The sequence below is a fragment of the Embiotoca jacksoni genome, unplaced genomic scaffold (genome assembly GCF_022577435.1).
Source record: "Embiotoca jacksoni isolate LCO1_2020_lvr unplaced genomic scaffold, fEmbJac1.0.p SCAF_78, whole genome shotgun sequence".
Lineage (NCBI taxonomy): Eukaryota > Metazoa > Chordata > Actinopteri > Embiotocidae > Embiotoca > Embiotoca jacksoni.
In genome coordinates, this window is record NW_027185434.1 from 588,633 (window position 1) to 602,029 (window position 13,397).

A 13,397-nucleotide genomic window follows, 5' to 3' on the forward strand; every position below is an offset into this window, starting at 1 on the left:
GCTGAATGGAGGAGGACCAGGAGAAGCTGCTCCTCCGACCAGGAGAAGCTGCTCCTCCGACCAGGAACCTAAACCACATTCCCCAGTTTGTCAGAGAGCTCATTGGATACACCGTCTTATCCGCCCGCTCACACACTAACCTGCAGGCATCAGAACTGAGACCAGCTCTCTGTGCTAAACGCTGCTTTCATGTCCTCCTCCCTCCTCCCTCCTCCCTCCTGTTACAGCTCTGTCAGCGCTGCTGGATGCTTTTACGAGTGCCTGAGTGTCTTCGAAGTGTCACAGCTCTCCGACCTCGACAACCAGTCGGAGGAACGAGGAGTTGGACAGTTTGAGAAGCAGCTGACCGAACAAAATCTATTTCCGTTTCAGAAAGTGTTGTAACTCTCCACACCGAGTTTCTCTGCTCCTCGACAAGTTGGAAGAAGCTGAAAATCTCGTGATGGAAAAGTGCCGAGAGGTGAAGCTCAGCTCCCCGAAGCACAGCACACTAGAGTTCAAATCGAAGAGCGCTGCTGTGAACTCAGTTTAAAGTCAAACACGGAGAGAATCGAAGCGATCTGACAAACTCCATCTGATCCAATCCACCTTGGACCGAGTCGTTAAGGACAGCGAGCCACTGATCAGGGAGGTCTGATATTTACACCCAGTTTGAAGTTAAAAGGGGAACTAAGGTAGAAGTGATTCTTTCATCAGGACGATGGGAGCTCCTCCAGGAGGGCAGCAACACGCACGGTTCATGTACCTCACAGGAAGAAACGATGACTCGTACCAAACAGCAGTGAAATTTCAGCTTTAAATCTGCAGAAACGTACGTTGTCTTTCTCCCTTTTTATCAGCGCCATGTTGTTAGAAGTGTTATCGGTGTTGTTGCTGAGCTGCAGCAGAGCGCTGCATGGTGGCCGGTCGATGGACGGAGAGCAGACACGTCGCAGGAGGGCAGATTACAACTTTTAAGAGTCTGTAGATTCCACTTGGGAAGTGAGTGTGTGTGTGTGTGTGTGTGTGTGTGTGTGTGTGTGTGTGTGTGTGTGTGTGTGTGTTTGCACCTCCAGTATCACCGTGTTCATTCACCAGGTTTCAACTGGATATTACATAAAAAACTCATTCATATTATTCCAGTCGGTACAGTTCAGTCTCATCTCATCCGGTGGTGATTTGTCTCTTTCCGTACCAAAATTGATATTCATCTTGTATCAGGAAAAAAAAATTATAAGGAAATGATGCAAATCAAATGGAAGCCCACAATTAGAGGTCACATGACACCAGGTGGTCTTTGTTCATCAGGAGCTATTGACTTTCTGTGAGCTACTTTTACACCAGATGATCCTACTGGATGAATTACCACTTTGAAAAACTAAACAGGATTTTCTTTCCTTTGTCTTCACCTAAATGAACATCTCAAAACATTAATGTACTTTCTGTAGTGGAATATAATACACTATGCAAACTGAGCTTTTAACTGCAATATGGAAATATTGCAGTTCCTGTAAATTAGATGAAACTATACTTAAATGACCCCCATGAGCAAACCGGCCATTGCAGCAGCAGAAAATAGCATCATATAGACAGCAACATGTATTCTAGTAAAGTTCTTTATAAGAGTTCTTTATAACAGTCTCACGTCTCTTGGATCCCGTTTTAATTGCTGTAAAGGTTTCGACTCCTTTTCTCCCCCTTCAGCAGGAACCCTCCGAGTCAAACTTCTAACGAGTCCACAACAGAAAACGATTAAGAAAAAGACCCTTTTTCTACGCGCTCATTGTTCTAAGACAGTATTTTTAAGTGTGTGTTCAGCCTGCTGTTTATTCTGAAAGTCCATGTAATTATCCCTGATGTCAAGATGCTTAAACAATAAATTGGTTTCATTCAGGCTTTCAATTTAAGGTGGAAGCTGAACAGTAGACAAAGATAAGAGAACACAGAGTTCGGTGGAAGTCGTGTTCCTTTCAAAAAGCCTAAATTGCATTTATTCTGTGCCACTAGAGGTCGTCTCCAAAAAGCCTCCGGCTCCATAGACTCCAATTCAACTTCTGTCATCAAATCCAAAGTGAATAAAATGTGTCCATCAGTTATCTCGGTGTTGTTAGCTAAAGTCACTCCTTCTTATTAGTTTTCTGGAGGTCCATCTGAAAATAATCCCTCATTCATTAGAAAAGAAGATTCAAGAAGACCTGTTTTTGGGGGCGTGTCTGTTTGATTGACAGGCCTGTGTGCAGTCAGGTTACAGCTATCGGTGGGCGGGACGTAGTATCGTCAGGTTTCCAATCAGATCGGTCAGATCCACCTCTGGCTCCTCCCCCAGCTCGTCCAAATATGGTCACTTCCTGCTCCAAACCGCTCCGAAGGAGCAAAGATGGTGACGGACAGAATCTGAACTGGAGGATTCATAACGTTCACAAACCAACGATGACATCACTGCTGGTTGATGACATCACTGATGGTTGATGACATCACTGATGGTTGATGATCGGTATGAATGGTAAATGGTCTGTACTTGTATAGTTTTATCACCTTTCGGTCTCAAAGCGCTTTAACATGTTTTTCCATTCACACACTAATGAGACAGATCACCATGCAAGGTGCTGCCATCAGGAGAACATTCACACACTGATGGTTCACCATCAGGAGCATTTTAGGGTTCAGTGTCTTGCTCAAGGGCACTTAGGCATGTGGACAGGAGGAGCTGGGGATTGAACCACCAACCTTCTGATTAGTGTGCAACCCACTCCACCATCTGAGCTGCAGCCTCCCATTGAACACATCCTGTCCAAACAAGCCATCCTTCGGTACCTCTTGTTGGGCCATTCATCACCTCTTCCTCATTTATTTCTGTTAGTTCCTCTCGTCTCCTCCGTTGACCCTCAGGAGATCTGAGCCGACATCCGGAGACAAAGCTGAAGGATTTGCTCTCCCAGCCGGTGAAGCATCTCTGCAAGGTGCAGGAGGGAAACAATGAGCAGCACCATCTCTATCTGTCAGCTGCTCAAGCATTTGAAAGAGAGAGAGGAAAAGAGGAGGAATAACACACAGCAAATACTTTATCTTCTTAAGAAATGACGGTGTGGATCGTCTTCCCGGAGGGAGCGGAGGATAAAGTGGAGCGGGCCAATCAGCTGCTTTATATTATCACCCTATTACATCTTTCCTTGTGCCCTCTCTGACAGCACACACCGAGCGGGTCCCATGGTGGACGCCTGGTCACATGGTGGACGCCTGGTCACATGGTGGACGAATCCTGCAGCAAAAACATGAAAAGTTTCCAACGGTGCGACTGCTTCCTTTCAGCTGAGCATCGAGGTCTCGTTGAAGACTCAACGAAGACTCGTCGAGGTCTTGTCGCTGCAGATTTTCGAACATGCCAGAACAGGATCAGAAAGAGTTTTAATCAGTTTTGGGAAACAGGCTGCGGTCCAAACGGACCAGGGCTCCACCAGAGGGTCCGTTAAGGTCCCGTGGGAGCCGAAGGGAGCACAGAAAGAAAAGAGTCAGCAAGGTCACTGCTTCTCTGCTCAGCAGATTTGTGTTCGCTGTCCAAAAACCACTGATGCTTAAATAGTGCTGCACGCTGGTCCTCTCGGGGCTGCAGTCCAAACACCGAAGTTCTTAGTACACATATACACTGAGCCCAGCACAGAACCACATGATGCTGCTCTATTATCTGTTGTTAAAGGGAAGCTGTTTTCTCCCTTCATCATAAAAGGGTTATAAAGAAGTGCACTTCACTGTCCTGCAGAGAACGACAGCATTAGACTGGAGCAGGAAACTCACCTGCACACCGCCGACCCGAAGCATCACCATAACACATGGAGGATGAATAATGACTGAAGCCCACACAGCCGACCAGAGAGGTGCCGGACGCACTATTTCTGTGGGTGTTGAAACATCAGCCGCGTAATCTTGTTCGATTTCAAACATAATATTCTTCCACAGTCCGACCTCTCGGTCCCGCCGACCGGTTAGAAAACGAGGCGGGTGTGAAAAGGTGAGCTGAGCTTCGTTGGGGAACGTATCACTCCTGAAAATTTGCCTATTTAGAGGTCGAGCCACAACATTTCTGCCGACTGTGCAGCCGGCGCCCGCTCGCCTCCCCAGAAACAGCAGCCCACGCTTTCAAGAGCTCTGGAATCCTCCCATCCAGAAACCTCTGGGCTCCGATAGCAGGCGGCGCATGGCAGCAGCGTGGAGCCAGGCCCGGGGCAGGCTGCGCCCGGCGCCGGGTAAATGGGCCGTGGTGAAGGCAGATACTGCAGAGAAAACTGCTGAGCACGAGCTCCGTTGAATCCCAGGAGAGCAGAAGTGCATTTGAAGCTTGGGGGGGATTAAAACCTTTTGATGACACATCTGGGATTAATAGAGACTAAAAACTGAGAGGAAAAGGTGCCGAGCATGTTGAAGGGATGAATCCAGCTGACATCAGGGAACGCTGTCAGTCACACCATGATACCGTTCATCAGCCATCAGGTTCAACAGACATTTAATGGACCTAAAGCCAAATCCTTTAAAATTACTCATCCAGTGCAAATCCAACTACAGTTTAAGAATCCAGTTTAGATCTGTGATTATAATAAAGTCTGGTCAGTTTCATGTTTCTGAGCTAAGAAGTTGAAATGTTGATTATAAAATCTGACTTCTGACGTTTACACCCACTTTACTAACTACGATCTCCAGATATGGATTTGATGCATAAAATTCACAGAACCATCAACGAGCCACCAGATCTGAATGTTTCAGTTTAAGTGAAGGATGTTTAAGGATCTGCAGAAATTAAAAGTCCTCTCTTGCGTCTGTGAAGGCGACTCAAGATGAACCCTGCTGAGGCGCGTCTATATGCAAACTCCACAGGTGGAACTGAGCCAAAATAAGCAAAATGAATTAAAACTCTTGTCAGTTCTGCTCAGGTAAAACATGCTGCCGCCTGAGATGTTCAGCTGAAGACCATTTCAGCAGAACGTCACTTTAACGTCTGGCTGAGACACAAATCAACGGGTACTTAAAGATGAGGTGCGTTGACAGAGCAGCCCATCGAACAGCTTCACTATCTGCTTGGTAATATCACATCTGGCATTAACATGTGTTTACAAACGTTTACCAACGTTTACTTACATTTACTAACGTTTAACAACATTTACCAACATTTACTGATGTTTACCAACGTTTAACAATGTTTAACAAAACATTTACTAACGTTCACCAACAACGTTTAACAAAAACGTTTACTAACATTTAACAACGTTTACCAACGTTTACCTATGTTTCCAACGTTTACCAACGTTTACCTACGTTTACCAACGCTTACCAACATTTACCTATGTTTAACAACGTTTAACAACGTTTAACAACGTTTACCAGCGTTTACCTACGTTTACCAACGTTTACCTACGTTTACCAACGTTTAACAACGTTTATCTACGTTTACCTACGTTTATCTACGTTTAACAACGTTTACCAACGTTTATCTACGTTTACCAACATTTATCTACGTTTACCAACATTTATCTACGTTTACCAACGTTTACCTACGTTTATCTACGTTTACCTACGTTTATCTACGTTTAACAACATTTACCAACGTTTATCTACGTTTACCAACGTTTACCTACGTTTATCTACGTTTAACAACGTTTACCAACGTTTATCTACGTTTACCAACATTTATCTACGTTTACCAACGTTTACCTACGTTTATCTACGTTTACCTACGTTTATCTACGTTTAACAACGTTTACCAACGTTTATCTACGTTTACCAACGTTTACCTACGTTTACCAACGTTTACCTACGTTTATCTACGTTTACCTACGTTTAACAACGTTTACCAACGTTTATCTACGTTTACCAACGTTTACCTACGTTTACCTACGTTTACCTACGTTTACCAACGTTTACCTACGTTTATCTACGTTTACCTACGTTTACCAACGTTTATCTACGTTTACCTACGTTTACCAACGTTTACCAACGTTTATCTACGTTTACCTACGTTTACCAACGTTTATCTACGTTTACCAACGTTTACCTACGTTTACCAACGTTTATCTACGTTTACCAACGTTTACCTACGTTTATCTACGTTTAACAACGTTTACCAACGTTTATCTACGTTTACCTACGTTTACCAACGTTTATCTACGTTTAACAACGTTTAACAACGTTTACCAACGTTTACCTACGTTTACCAACTTTTACCAACGTTTACCAACATTTAACAACGTTTAACAACGTTTACCAACGTTTAACAACGTTTAACAATGTTTACCAAAATGTTTACCAATATTTAACAACATTTACCAACATTTAACATTTACCACCATTTACCAACGTTTAACAAAATGTTTACCAACATTTAACATTTACCAACATTTAACAACGTTTACCAATGTTTACCAAAATGTTTACCAATGTTTAACAACATTTACCAACATTTAACATTTACCAACATTTACCAATGTTTACCAAAATGTTTACCAATATTTAACATGTAACGACATTTAACAACATTGACCAACATTTAACAACATTTAACAACATTTAACAACGTTTACCAACGTTTATCTACGTTTACCTATGTTTACCAACGTTTATCTACTTTTAACAACGTTTACCAACATTTACCTACGTTTACCAACTTTTACCAACGTTTACCAACATTTAACAACGTTTAACAACGTTTACCAACGTTTAACAACGTTTAACAATGTTTACCAAAATGTTTACCAATATTTAACAACATTTACCAACATTTAACATTTACCACCATTTACCAACGTTTAACAAAATGTTTACCAACATTTAACATTTACCAACATTTAACAACGTTTACCAATGTTTACCAAAATGTTTACCAATGTTTAACAACATTTACCAACATTTAACATTTACCAACATTTACCAATGTTTACCAAAATGTTTACCAATATTTAACATGTAACGACATTTAACAACATTGACCAACATTTAACAACGTTTACCAATGTTTACCAAAATGTTTACCAACATTTAACATTTACCAACATTTAACAACGTTTACCAACATTTAACAACGTTTAACAATGTTTACCAAAATGTTTACCAATATTTAACATGTAACGACATTTAACAACATTGACCAACATTTAACATTTAACAACATTTACCAACGTTTAACAAAATGTTTACCAACATTTAACATTTAACAACATTTAACAACGTTTAGACGTTTTCAGAGAGTCCAGAGTGACATTTTTCAAAAGAGAATCCTGACCGCCAAGATATTAAATCCCTGATGATATCTAATAGAAAATAAAAAAAATATTAAAAAAAACGTCACATTTGAAAAGCTGCAGAAAAACCACGCTCATCATTTTCTCTTGATAAATGACTTTAAAGTGATTTTGTTCACGAACAATTGCTTCAGAGAGGAAAGCGAACATCTATTCATAGCAGGGGTCAAACCTCTCTGCACACTTCAGATTCAAGTGTCGCTGTGCAAATTACTTAACATCTACCAGCTCTGCAGCTGACCTCTGACCTTTAACCTTCAAGACTACCCTGTCAAACCAGCCCTGAGGAACTGGGTTCATTAGACGTACTGGTTGCTGCGTTGAAAAGCAAACATGATCAAAACCATTAAGTGAAGACATTTCATATCTTATGCTCTACAATGTAAACAGTAAAATATACTGAGACTAACCAGCATTACCAGCAGGACCAGCTGGCATTAAAGCACACGGTGGGGGGGGGGGGGGCTCCTTTTATTACATATTTAGATTAGGTTTGTGTAGTGTGAAAATTACACACACACACACACACACACACACACACACACACACACACACACAGGTTGTTAACTCCATTAACAGTGAAGTCTTTGTGAATGGTGGTTGTTGTTGGGTCTGATGGAGTCGTGGCTCCACATCACCAGACAGACTGAGGATCTTCTCCCTCAGTTTGACCTTTTTCTGTCTGGCTGAGAGAAGAAAGGTACTGAATGCTTTTTAGTGTGGTAAGTTTAAGACTTCATTTCTGGACATTATAAAAACAGTCCAGGACGAAAACCATAAAATCCAAAGAAACGAGAAGGAAGTCCATAAAAATGTCTTTCAGTGACATAACTGGACAGGAATCTGGGCTCCTGTCTGGGTGTGCTGTACTCCCCGCATTTCTCTGAACTGAGCCTTTTATGGACACCGCACAAAGGGACCGGGTTTGGTTCTGTGGTTCGGATCAGACAACTAGTTCTGGACATGTACAATTCAATCGGTCGATGAGCCTAAAGGGATTTTAAACGTTTGTTTCTGAACACGACAAGAAACTGCACTCACTTCTACAATAAACGTTTTGTCGAAGCTGCTTGCGTCGATACGTGCTTAAGTCCAGAAACCGAACCACGTTGAAAAATCGTCCAATTTAATGCTGCCTCGCTCACAGTGAACTATAAAACCACAGGAAACATGCGACCGCTTGTTTTCTAAGACTACTAACGTCTTCGGGACATTTCGGCAAAGAAGACACATCTCAGCAGTGTCACGTTAAAGAATGGTCCCCCCTTCTGTCCCCCCTCCGACCTGTCTGAGGAGCGGGCAGCCGGAGGAGCAGCCAGATAAAAGCAGAGATTATGTGGCTGCTCTTCGGCGGGTGTGTTCTGGTGTTTTAGGTGCAGCTTTCGACTGATGCATGAATCCGGCTCTCAGAAAGGTTGGAGGTCATGTGGGCCTTGTTGTCTTCCCCTGATAAGCAATGCGACATTAAATTGGCTGATTTTTAAATTGAATTTGGCGCACAGCCCTCTTCTACATTTCACAGATAATTAAACAAAAAGTTTGAATTCGGTCACAACACATTTCCCGCTTCACATAAACCTCGTTCACCTGAAACACACATTTTAAACCCTTCAAATGTGGTTTTTTTTTTTTTTTTAAATGAGCTGAAATGCTTCAACACGCAACTGGTAGATGGAAGAAGTTTGACGGCGTGTCCGGTGCGTCCCGTACCTTGTCCTCCGGTGTCTCCGCAGACTCCGTCCAACGGGCCGTTCAGCAACACAACGGAGAGAAAAACGAGCCAACGTCCGCATTGTGCCGGTGAAATCTGGGCATTTTTCTGCCTGTGTTTACTGTACATCCCTGTGCCCCTCGGTACCGTCGGCTGTCCTCCCTTTGGTCGCCGCCGGTCCAACTCTGTCTCCCTTTGACGCCGCCGAGCGTCAAACAGGAAAATCAAACACACCACTTCCGGTCCGAACCGTCAAAATAAAACTGACACGAAAGCATCGCGATGGACTGGAAGAGGGGAGCTCGTTACTGAGGAGGTCAAATAAGGTGTCTTTTTCTCTTTTATTTAGATTTATCACTTTAAAAACGTAACGAGTCACTCTGACATATTCAAACATTCAGATTTTACTTTGCTATATTTGTAGGATTGTTGCAAGAGCTTTTTCTTTTTGCTCTACTATTACTGTTTATTATATTTATTTTGTATTTAAAGTAGCCTAATACCCTCAACCGAGGTATAACATGTTCTGCATATTGAGCAGACTGTTTTCACCTTTTTAATATCGACTCTCTTCATTAAATATATATTCTAACGACATTTATTTTTGACTGATAAAATAAGACTTGTCCAACGAACTGCTGCCCTCTATTGAAAAATGTCATGAGCAGTGTTCATATGAGCAGCTTTAAAAAGCTCCTCTGTAACAGGCTGTAAATCGCTCCACTAATCAAACCTGGCAGCAGCAGAAGAAATAATCTGTTTTTGTATATAAATAATGAATAATGAACTTTTTATTAAATGATTTGAACTAGTAGACGACCAGTTCTCCCCTGAGCTCCTGTCTGACTGAGGTTGATCTTAAACCTGCTGCTGACTGGTTTAAACTGGGGTTCGAATCAAATGGAATTAACAACGGTAGCTTTGGTTCTGTGAATAAAAGTGATTTTATGGAAACAGAGTGACATGCAGGAGTTCACAGAACCAAAGTTACTTCCATAACTCCCGTTCTGTTTCATTTCTTCCTGATTACACATTAAACTCAGGATGATTTGTACCGAAGCGTCAGGAGGAACTGATTCCCTCCTGCAGAGGCCTTGAGCTGCTGTCCGGCTGATCTCCCTGCCGACACCCCTCAGTGATGTCCAGGAAGTAGCCACACCCCGTCTACATGTACATGTGAGGTCGACCTGCTCTTTAATAAGCATGTTGGACTTTCTTCAACGATCCGCTGAGACAGTCTTTGTTTAGAGAGTTTGTCTCTGCAGCAAACAAACGTTTCTCCAAACGGTCTCTGCTCCGGCTGGATGTGGAGGTGCATCGTCTCCCAGGACACCAGGACCTCGTCCCCCAGGACCTCGTCCCCCATCTGATGGTTGAAATAAAAGAGTTGTTGTCTCTTGGATGAGTACATGCTTATCTTTGAGAAAGAGCAAGAAGTGTTTCAGGAAATCAGCAGTTAAACTTACTGTGCGTTCTTGTAACCTCACATTAAAGAGAGTAACCAGCTGTTCATCAGACAGCTGACGGAGAACCTGCATCCTGTCAGCTGCGGGTCCTCCGTCAGCTGCGGGTCTTCAGCCTCATTGTGAACACTTCAATACCACCACCAACAGTCGCTACTAGACGCTTTAGTATCTGCTAAACAGAGTTTTAATTGTGATGTTATTTCTAATGGTTGCTCTAAACGTGACTGCAGTCAGAACAAAACACTTGTTGTCCTCAAATAGCACCCCCCCCCCCCTCCTTTCCTGAGACTTTGTAGACTTTTATTTTGAAGTAAAATTCCGCCATCTTCCGGTCGTTTTGTGACCACCTTGAACTTGACGCCATTTGGTGCTCCAGAAAACCAGACATGGATTTTGCTCGTTTTCCCTCCGAATTCTGAGGATCCAAAATAAAAGTCAGAAAGAAACAAAAAAAAATTATTCTAAAAAATAACATAAATAATTCTGGTATTATGTTTTAGCATAAAAAATTGTTAAGAAACAATTTAACAAGACAATAATCAAATTAATAAATAAAAATTTAAAGTGGTGTGCTCTAGATATGAAGCACATATTTACCTCTGATACATCAGAATACTAATATAACAGGAATATCTGAGAATAACATGCTCCATCAAACACATTTATTTTCATAGCTTTACATAAAGGCTGGAATGAAACAGCTGGTTCTGTCTGCACCTCCCAGAACCTCCCAGCACCTCCCAGAACCTCCCAGAACCTCCCAGCACCTCCCAGAACCTCCCAGCACCTCCCAGAACCTCCCAGAACCTCCCAGCACCTCCCAGAACCTCCCAGCACCTCCCAGAACCTCCCAGCACCTCCTCAGCTCTTATCAACACCTTCATCTTGATGAATTTAAAAGTGTCAGTATTTATGTGACGTAACTGAACTATCGGAGCTATGGAGGATTAATCAGGTCACATCCCTTCAAACTGTCTCTGTGATCAGACTGTACAATCAATCACACTTCAATCACACTTCAATCACACTTCAATCACACTTCAATCACACCTTTCCACTGTTGTTTGTTTGTTTCATTTATTTTGTTGCACTGTTGTTTGGTTTAGTTTATTTTATTTTAGTTAAATTTAATAATATTCTATTTTTATTTGTATATAAGTTGTATATAATGTGCATTTTAAAATTTAAAAAATATATATATATTTTATATTTTTATTACCTCGATTTTACATTTTGTAATTTATTGCTTTGCCCTTCACAAGTCGCTGCTGTGACGACAACAGTTTCACCTTGCGGGATTAATAAAGTACCTATCTATCTATCTATTGAATATTGAAAATCTCTACGATTGATTGGATAAAACCAGCAGACACGAGATCTCAGTCCAACTGGAGGTTTTCAGATGTTGATCAGCTGCAGTGGAAATAAACAGTCTGGACTCACGTGATGACGACCTGACATAGTTACCAATCAGCTGATTCTCCACAGGAGAAGTCCAATCACATCTCAAGGAGGATTCAATCAATCCTGCAGACCGCCGTTTGTTTCCACAGCAAAAAGCTCCAAAAGCTTCCTGAAAAAAAAATAGGTTTCATATTTTCTAAATTTGCAAAAAGTCAGTGAGACAGTTTAGTTTTTAGTCCAAAACTAAACAAACACAAGTTTCATTATCTATCAAGGTCACAAACACTCCATCACTTTCTGTGTCTCATTTGGAGCTTGACAGCCAATCAGAAATCAATCAGGACAACTGGTGACCGTGACAACAAGCTGCTTTCACCAGTCGATGACTTCTGAAACAAGATGAGACAAGAAAACAAACTGCCAACAAGTCAGCATCTCCTAGAAGAAACGAGTGGGAGAGGATGAAAACATAACAAACAATAACAAGATACATAAAGAGTTTACAGCAAACAAGATATCAGCTTCTGCAAACAAGATATAAAGAAGACAAATGTTCATCATTTCATAAAAGAACAATAATAATGTGCGTTCATTTCTTCTTCACGTGTTTCGGCTGCAGATTGAGTTCGTACGTAGAAGACTTTGAACACTGAGGACTCTTCAGGACTTCTTCAATATTCATTCAAACTCTGAGCTTTACGTCCAGAGCAACACTGAATATAAATATTTTGTGCAACTCCAATTTGATCTTCCTTCATCTCGGAGGTGTTTTTTATTTTCCTCCATCTCTGAGCAGCTCCCTGCTCCCTCTGCTCGGCCTCATCAGCATCCACAGCTTGGACGTCCAGAGAAGAGATCGGTTTCCTCCAGAGGAAGATGATGTCATCGTCTCTCCGTCCCCCTGCTGGTGTCTCACTCACTCCCTTTGACTCTGGAATTATAGTGAGGATTTAGACTTGGCTGGGGGGAGGGAGGGGGAGGGGGGTTAAGACGGATTTATTTCACCTCATCTGGAAAATGTGTCCTCGGCCATACGAGCACTTCAGTGACTCTTCATGGACGCCGCGGATGCTTTTCTCTTCTTGCTGGTGCTCAGATCTGTTTGAGGGAAATCATCTCCGTCACTCGTTACACTGAAAAGGTTAAAAGATTTAAACTGAGACACGCTCAGATACATCATCCCATTCACAGAGGAGGAGGAGGAGGAGGAGGAGCAGGAGGAGGAGGAGGAGGAGATGTAATTGTCCTTTAAAGGCCACAAGACTTTCACAATAAACTCTTAGATGGGCTGTGATTGGTTCTTTTACGTAACCCTCCTCCACCATCCCTCTGCTATGGTCACCATGACGATCATTGTGCAGACCATTAAAAGAACACATCACAGGTGGATGTAAACAGCATGCAGTAATTAATCAACTAAAATGAATAAACTAGTATTCATCATGTGGGGACATCAATAAAAAAACTTCCTTGTAAACATCAAACTGAACATGAACCATAAACTTCAGAACGCTGAAGTCTGGAAAGTAAATAAATTCACTTTAAATCTAAATG

The 13,397-nt window shown here is 41.9% G+C and overlaps 1 protein-coding gene across 1 annotated transcript in view; it reads right to left on the reverse strand.

Moving 5' to 3' along the window:
- The window catches only part of adam19a (ADAM metallopeptidase domain 19a), a 100,021-nt gene extending 90,866 nt beyond the window's left edge, over positions 1-9,155 (reverse strand). Inside the window, exon 1 of the mRNA XM_069177879.1 lies at positions 8,973-9,155. Within this exon, the coding sequence (XP_069033980.1) occupies positions 8,973-9,102 (130 nt within the window). The 5' untranslated portion in view covers positions 9,103-9,155. The remainder of the gene's footprint in view (positions 1-8,972) is intronic.
- Positions 9,156-13,397: the final 4,242 nt, after the last annotated feature.